The following is an 8,965-nucleotide window of genomic DNA, read 5'->3' on the forward strand; positions in this document are numbered from 1 at the left end:
GTATTAAAAATGATTATGTTTATTTAGATACCGTAGCCGAAATTAGTAGTTCGTATTATTTTACCATAAAAAATGATTGGTGCCACAAAGTTTATTGTTGTTAAATTCTTTTAGAGTATTCAAGAGTCGGATTGGCACGACTTTAACACTCTACATGTTAACTAATATAGTATGCTCTTTTTTATACCATTTATACATTTATAACTACTACTACTTGTACTACAGACCTAATCACATAGAGAGTGGCGGCTTTTGGTGCAAACGCAGAGAAAGACAGAGACGCTGATTTTCCAGGATTATGCCTGTCGGGCACAAATGCTGCTCCTTTTCTATACATATTTATAATGAACTTCATTTACTTTGTGCGGCAGTGGTTGTAAGATGTAACAAAAGCAACAACAAAAACAGCAAGCAACAGCAAAAGCAGTAAAAACAATAACAAAGGTGCCCAAGAAATACAAGCGTTTTAGTTTTATGTTCCGTTTGTGTTTACTTGTTGTTGTTTTCCTTTTTTCCGGGCAGCATAAAAATGAGTGCAAGGACTGACGACGCTCTCGTCCTTGTCTTCATTTTGGAAGCTATTGTTGTTTTTGCTGCTGCTGCTGCTATTGTTGTTGTTGCTTGTAAGATTAATATTCTGCCTTTTTCTACTACTTATGCTGCCTTTCAAGCTTGCCGCGTCTTAAGAGGCATGCTTTGGTTTCTTGCTGCTTGGACTCAGAACATGTCGGCGTCTATATGTATGTGTTTGTGTGTGTGCATGTTTGTTTAATGACTCTGCTATTGTTCATGTGTGTGCGTGTGTCTGTACGTCTGTATGTGTGTGTGTGTGTGTTTGTGTATGGATGCGTTGAAAACTTAAGTCATGAAGTAAGGCAGCAAAATGTTTAACGAAAATATATACAACTACTTTAAAAGGGGATTTATTGTTCTGCTTACACGCCTGTTTGTAAATGTATGCGTATGCATGTGTGCAAGTGTGCATGTGTAAGTGTGAGTCTGTTTTTTCTGTGACTCGTGTGTGCAGTGAAATGCAATGAAGCCGAAACGGAGCACTCAGCTTGAGTTGCCAGCATGCAAAAGTCTTAACGGGGCTCGTTGTCAGGCCAACGCGTCTGTGTGTTTGTGTCTAAGGATGTGTGTTGCTTCTGTCTCCGTGTCAAGTGGAAATGAGCAGCCACCAGAGCAGCAGATGAGTAGACAAAGAGACGGAGAGATGGAGAGACAACAGGCAACAGACAAGCAGTTCATGTTGGGCTCTTGGGCCGAAGTTGACTCGCTTATGCTTTTCTCTGAACTTGCAATTAATTATAATGAAGTTTGCTGTTACTTCTTCTTTTGTGTGTTGCTGCAGATATTTAGCTTGCAGTGTTCTTATTGCATTCTTGTCCTTATAAACTCGGCTCTTTTGTTGTTATTGTCTCTTATGTTGTCGCTCAGACCCACTCGTTTCTCGATAAATGTGTCAAATGTGAATGAAACTGTGTGTTGAACTTGTTTGGCATTGCCGCTTAATGAAAAGGACTCTGATATGTCTGGCTTGAACGAATTGAATTCTAACAGCAGGATGAAAGACATAAGTGATATCGAACATATTTTTATACCCTGTACCCGTAGGGTAAAATGGGAAGGAAGGAAGGAAGCATCTCCGACCCCATAAAGTATATATATTCTGAATCAGCATGACGAGAGAAATCGATCTAGACATGTCCGTCCGTCCGTCCGTCCGTCCGTCCGTCCGTCTGTCCTTCCGTGTGTCCGTCTGGATGAACGCAAGGATCTCAGAAAATATAAAAGCTAGAAAAACCAAAGTTGGTATCCAGATTCTCCTAGGTTCGAGAAAGGACGAGTTTATTTTATTTTTTTTTAATTCCCCCCCTTCCCCCGCTACAGAATTTCGTCAATAGCGTCCACATTTCAAAAGCTATCCTAACCAAACTTTGCAAACATAATTTCTATATAATTATCTAGTTTTCATCTTAATCGGTTGGTTCCAAGTAAAGTTATTAGCGAAACAATTTTACTTCGGTAATACGCCCACAAGCTGCAGCATCAATTTCGCTCTTCTTCTTCCTTTTGCTCCTGCTAGAGGCGCATATACCTCAGTGCCGGAAGTTTACCTGGGTACAGGGTATTTCACTGTCGGGCTTGCCCGACTGTAGCGTTCTCTCTTGTTTTCTTTGCTGATTTTTGAGATTAGGAGTAGATTATTGGCACAAATTGAAATATGAGGAGTTAGTTGTTCCCCATTTAGGGTGCTTTTTATATCCAGTCGAGCAAACCGGACAGTATATCTTGCTTGTTTGACTTCCTTGACATTCTCCCTTGTCGTCGAGTAAATAATAAATAATTTTTATATAATTAATTAATACTGTTAATAGAATTTAATAAAGTAAATAATGTTGTTTTCCACACAAATAAGTCAATTCAAACTGTTGATTTGTATATTTAATCCGTCTGCGATTTTAACAAATTGAGTTGATGCCCCGAAGAAAGTTGCAAGCAAAAAAATAAATGTCTAAAAATTAGCATTAAAACATTCCACACCCCAAAAATTTTTATGTCTCTTTTGGCTTTTTGTATGCCCTGTACTTCAAGGGGAAAAAGGGTACAAGGTTCTTTTCTTTCAAACTATCTTCAAAAGATGTCACCCGTCATCTGTCCTTAATTTTTCATCACTTCTATGGGAACTCCAACTCCCCATTTATTTTATACGCTATGGAATTCGAGTTAAAGAGTTCCGTAAAGAAATGTTACAGACAATCTGAAGTAAATATATTCAACTGTATTTATCATTCGCAATTTTAAGAAATGTGTAGACTCCCTCTACATGAAACGTTATTTCAGCGACAATGCGCCTTTCCTGACCATTACAGTTTTGCAAGTTCCTGCAGGCATATTGTGCACAGCTGTCGGGCTTATTCGCATGCACCTCGTGGGCTCAGCGAGTGCCGCTAAGCCGCTTAGGTGCCCACGATAGGAGGGTCCTGTCGTTCATTTTTAATGCATGACACGCAGGCCTAACGATATCGTCGACATGGGGCACCTTTGTGGCACACGTGCGCATCAGACCCGTCCATAAAATCTGGCGCGACATAATGTCGCTGGTAGGTGCCGGTGCGATGGCCACCTCAAAGGATTGACTGCGTGGTTCTCCATCTGCATTCAGCTGCAGTTGGAGCTTCACATTCGGATCGATGCGTTGCATGGCCCGCGAGAGGGTTTGCTTTCTAGAGCGACAGTGCTCTATATAGAGAACTGGTTGGTTTGGGTCTAGCTGCTGTTTGGGTTTGTTTTTGTGACCAAAGAGCTGAAACATTTCTCAATCAATTTTTGTAGAATAATTTTAGAAGCTTATCCAAATTTTAAAGACCGACAGCTTGGGTTACGGCGCCTACTTTTCTTGCTTATCTGAGCTTTTACGAGCTCTGGCGTTCTTTAAGGAGACAGCGACGGTCACTTGGGGACGATGAGCATAGCGTTGATGACCCCCAGTGACCCCAGCCGTCGCACCTTCATAAATCAAACAAAATTATCTGACAAATAAATCTTGGTAGACAATGAGCAACAAATACATAAACACACAAATAAACACAAATGTGAATACGAATACAAACACAAATGCAAATTCGCATAAAATATGCACAAGGCAAGACCGAAATAGAATAGAAAATATTTAAATAAATTTTTCGTTCGTGCTCGGCACCAAAATGGAAAATGCAAGCTGTCCACTTTTTCTGACATTCGTCCTGCGGGCTCCCTCTCATTTCATTTGGCAACATTTTCCTTTTTTGTTCGAGCTGTCTTTAAGTTAAAAATTGCTAAATTTGCTGCTAACGCGCAATGCCAAAGAATGGAAAAATGTGCATGGAAAATAAACAGATTGGGAGAAGAAAAACCCATTTTAATAAACTGAACCAAAAGTTCTAGTAGATTATGGCGCAGATAGAGAGTAGGGGAGTGAGTGAAGGGAAAGAACAAGGCAGCCAGCCAGCGGCAAGGTTGTCAGCCATTCACAATTATTGACGGCAAAGCAATGCAGCTGAAAGAAATGAAAGTAAAGTTGTGATAATGGGGCAATGGGGCTTTTTTCTAACGGGTTCAAAGCAGAAGCAAATCTATTTAACAAGCTAAATGAAGGAAAGACGCTCGAGGCTGAGGCCTTGTAGCCAACACAGATGTCTAACGAAATTTTTCAAGAATAAATTTAATTTTAAAGTCTATCAGCCCGTAGTACATTTAGTGGCGATAGCACCATCCTAGCCGACAGCGATCCGACAAATGTACTGTATATGTCAATAGGAACGAATTGAAATGCATTTAATGAATATCTGTTATTGACTCCGTTAAGAAACTCCCTTAAAGGCAGTTGGTGCACTTCCACATAAGGGATTGGAGCCGCATACATTTTTTTATATGTAGTGCAACGACCTCTAGTTATGCCTCAACGCTACTAGCCATAATAAGAATGAAGTTATTTCAACCCAAATACAATTCCAGCATCTCGAATTTACACGTATGTAACACACAAAAGGAGGCGTGGTAGACCCCCGAGTATTTACATCATTGTTCAGTATGAAGAGACAAGTCAAAGTAGCCATGTCGGTCTGAATAAATATTAATCATTGATTTAAATTAAATAATTGGCTTTAAACATTTAGCAGCAGCTAAATTGATTTAGTATTTATTGCAATTAATTAGAAACAAAAACTAGGCTTATGCCTGATTTAAACTCTTTTTTTAATACGTAACTCGAGTGCTTTTAATTCAGTAATTAGAGGCAATTCAAAAAGTCGAACTTGACGAACGCATTTTATTTCAATTATTTACAGCTTGTTAAAATGCTTGTTCATTAATCGATTCAACAAAAATCAGTTTAATGAATAATTTAAAAACAACGTTAACAAAACTCCTAAGCTCATTTAGTTTATTCACAATTTGCAACTTCAATTGCTGAATAGTTACATTCATATGTAACTAACTATGTAACTAACTACTTTGAATGCCCAGGTATTTATGTACAGTATGTACAGTATACTCGGATAGCCCAACGGCTATTAAATGCTGTTCATCAAACTGGACTCCAGTGCTGAAGTGTCGCATATGTCTTCACGAGATGGCACAACAGTTCTCTGTTTACCTCATTTGGGTCCCATGTCACAGGGACATAGAGACTATTAGTTCGGAGCCGCTTTGAGCTTACCTCAAACGACAAACGAGGCATGTCTGTAGCAGGATACGTGCAATGGAGCTCTGCAAGCTAAGCAGAAGCCACTGCTGGGCTGTGGTCAGACGGCCATGCTGCAGACTACGGCTTTTATGCAACGAACTCTGTCGGAGCTGCTTTAATGAGGAAGAGCAGCGAACGGTGAGCCATCTCTTCTATATCACCTGTATGTAGAAGCTACATTCCTTCCGAATCAATCGGCACTATTTAAAAAGAAGTCAAAGAATATATCCAGGCTACTGGGTGGATCTAAAACATTCCTCGAAACGCAGAACTACCAGTGGCAGACAGGAACCGGAACAGCCCATGTTCACATGTGCATAGCACAATTACTACAAACTGTGGCCTGATTGAGTCAGCGATGTATCCCTGACTACCGCGCCTACCTACCTATCTAATGCCCACGGCTTAATTGTCCAGTTCGTTATCCTTCAGTTTTAGCTGCGCTTTTTAGTGCCCTGGATTATAAAATCCATTTTGTTTGCTGGTGATTGGAAGCTAGAGCATTGGTTGAAAATCAAGCGCAGCGCCATCGTAAATAAATTTGTGGCCATTATTTCACTCCTCCGCTGGCCTGGCGTTATTAAATGTATCCAAGAGCCCGATGGATATAAAACATTCGCCATGTGAATGGCTGAATTCCTATCAGTTCTATTACAAGACATGGCGCGGGTAAAAATATTTTTAAAAAAAATTTCAATTGATTATTCAGGGGACTTGAATTTAATTGGCCATTAATACTTGCCGTATTAGACTAAGCGGTATACTTTTCAGCTTATTTGCAAAAGTTTCGTCAATGTAAAATAAAAGGAAGAGAATTCTAAATTTTAAATATTTTTTTGATTGCAATTTCAATCGGTGCGAGTGAAATTCATCTTTAAAAAATGAACAATATTCGTGCCTTCTGCATTTGAAGCCTAAAAAGTTGCGTTCAAAGTTTCGTCTTTCTTTCCAAGTATTAGCGTACATGGAATTTTTGATGTACGAGCAGGTTTTGTTGTTACCCCCTGGATAATTCTCCGCGGATGAGGCACATACTTTTACAAGCAGAAAAACGCAGGACGGTCTATTCTTATTGGTATATAAGCCGAACGAATTGACGTGGCAATACTTTTTTTTTTACAAATACGAGTATATTGAACTTGCCAAACAGAGGTGATCGTCAGGAACACAGCATCTATAATTGGAATTAAGAAACAAACATTAGGTCATGATTTTGTTAATGTCTTTCAAAACTTGCTTATAGATAATGATACGAAAAGCGAATTTGGACCTATGGCTCATAGCTATGCATGTTAAATCAATTTAAAATCCTGCGAATCATTGCTATAGCTTTCCTATTTCATTCGGCGAGAATGTATCCACAATGACCTTAAGTTTCGAAAAGAAAAAACCGAAACAGCTCAGATTAAATGCAAATATTACAACAATCTAACATTTATAATCTAAATGCTTATACTAAAGTACTGCAAGCTACGCATTGAAAACTTTGGAAATATAAGAATAGCCTACAACTTGATCTGAGGACTCTTTAAATAGTATGTTCCTGAAATCCCAAATATGTGACTTAGAACTTGAAATCTTATTGCCAGTCTCATAAAAAAACAGATTCAAAATATACAAAATTTGAAGGAAATAAAAAATCGATTTGCTCCTAAATATCATTTCGTCATTCATTCAGCTACTTTCTTAGACTGCTAGGACGAACATTTTTCTGTATAAATACGAGTAGCACGCTTTTGTGTTTGCCGTTGTTGTAGTTGGTGGTGGTGCTGCTGCTTTTCGTTTTAAATGAGTTTTCATTGATACTTTATGGTATTATTTATTTATTGTGCGGGATTTCCCTCGCGTACTAAGTAGGACAGTGAGTGCAGGGGGCAATGTACTGAGCTGTGGAAATTTCTTTTTCTTACTTTGACTTTTTTTTTATTATTTATTTCAATTATGAAAACTTTTTACGCACACAAAACCCCAAAATGCTCGAAATACTTGGCCTAAGATGAGCGAAAGAAAAAGGAAAATCGTAAATGGATTTTCGCTGCACGGCAAAGCTGGTGGAAAATTCACTTTTGTCTTGCGGCGCTTCTATTTTTGTTGGTTCTCTCGTTGTTGTTATTGTTGTTGTCGTCTTTCTTTTATTTTATTTTATGTTATTTTTTAAACAAACATTTGCTGCTCAATTGTTTTCAGCTTCAGCGCCGCGCAAATTGATGAGTTTTAAATTGCTTGGCGTCACGTCTCAGACACGCCCCCGCCCTAGCAGCAGGTTCTGGCTTTGTTTTCATTGCTGCAATTTATTCATAATCAACGGCCCTTAGCCTAAGTGGTCTGTCCAGCCTTTTGTTTAATTTTATGATGTATTTTCCCTTCCCTTTAATAATGAGTACACATATTTTTGCGCGACCGTCTTATTCTTATTTTTCTAAAAATATTTTATTCTGCGCGCACAACAGGTGCATTTTTTTTTGCTACTAATTAAATAATTTCCTTCAGAATTCTCACAGTAGATTTTTTCTTACATTCTAGACAATTGCGGGTGCTATATATATATGTAGCTTTAATTATCAGTAGCTTCGTTTAAATGTGCTTATTTGATATATAGTATGATTAATTACATAATTATCTAATTATTATTATATATACTTGTACGCGTGTGAGTTTCTCTGTGGGCGTTAATGCGTCCTTAAAGTGCCGCGGCGGTCGTTCTTGGCTTTTGTTCAATATTTAAGCATATTTGCCAGTCCAAATGGAATGGTGTATAGAGAATTCGCAACCCAATTGATTTGCCATTTCCAAACAACATAAAAGGGTCAAACGTAAAGGGAATAATATAAGGCGGCCACAGCAGCAGTAGCAGCAGCAGCAGCAGCAGCAGCAACAGTAACTGGCAAGCAACAGTTTGGCCAGCAATAAGGGTGAAGTCAAAGAGCATTTGGAGCTGAATATATAATTGAGAATTCGAAACACGTGCGTTGATATCGAAAAACTATGTATATGGCATCGACTGGAATGCTACGAGCACCCAAAACATTTGCAGTACGTAAAAATGCTTGGCATACATTTAGTATACATACATACATACATACATACATACATATACTACTTATAGTATATAGGTATGTGCATGAAAAGTATATTGCAATACTGATAATCTGTGAAACTTAAACTATAAAATGGAATGCTTTTTGTTATTATTGGGACACGCATTTTATTTTATTCTTGGACTTTAAATTGATTTCCTACTTATATTGCTCTGCAGATTTTGATAAGCAGGTAACAGATAACAAGAATAAAAGTCTTGAGTATTGCAATCACTGTTATATTTATAAATAAGGTATGCAATTAAAGTGCTATGGAATATGTGCTTTAAACTATTTATTTAAGACTGGGGCCATATTTGATACATATATAATAATCAAACACTATATGACCTTCACAATTCTAGAATAAACATTTTTGGGGAGTCCAAACTATCAGGCCTATCAGTAATCCCTATACCCCAAAAAATAAAAATTTCTTAAAAACTGTAATCTTTTCCATAAACTGCAAATATATAATTTAAAAGAACAGTCGATGGCCAAGGTAGCGCTCCCTGTTTGTAATTAAAAAAAATTATTGCAATTATTGAAATCGATCTAGATTTTATTATTAAAGATATACATTTTAGCGATTAAAGTATTTTACTAAATTATCGCTCAATATGCTTTTCATCCGCATAGCTGTAATTTTTAAAAAGAG

General features: G+C 37.8%; 1 protein-coding gene across 1 annotated transcript; it reads right to left on the reverse strand.

Moving 5' to 3' along the window:
- Positions 1-2,765: 2,765 nt before the first annotated feature.
- On the reverse strand, positions 2,766-3,357 carry LOC115630723 (selenoprotein BthD). Its single transcript, XM_030527379.1, has one exon. The coding sequence runs from the start codon at positions 3,317-3,319 to the stop codon at positions 2,942-2,944; it is 378 nt and encodes a 125-aa protein (XP_030383239.1). The 5' UTR covers positions 3,320-3,357; the 3' UTR covers positions 2,766-2,941.
- Positions 3,358-8,965: the final 5,608 nt, after the last annotated feature.

The sequence above is a fragment of the Scaptodrosophila lebanonensis genome, unplaced genomic scaffold, assembly GCF_003285725.1.
Source record: "Scaptodrosophila lebanonensis strain 11010-0011.00,11010-0021.00 unplaced genomic scaffold, SlebRS2 tig00001410-arrow-pilon, whole genome shotgun sequence".
Classification (NCBI taxonomy): domain Eukaryota; kingdom Metazoa; phylum Arthropoda; class Insecta; order Diptera; family Drosophilidae; genus Scaptodrosophila; species Scaptodrosophila lebanonensis.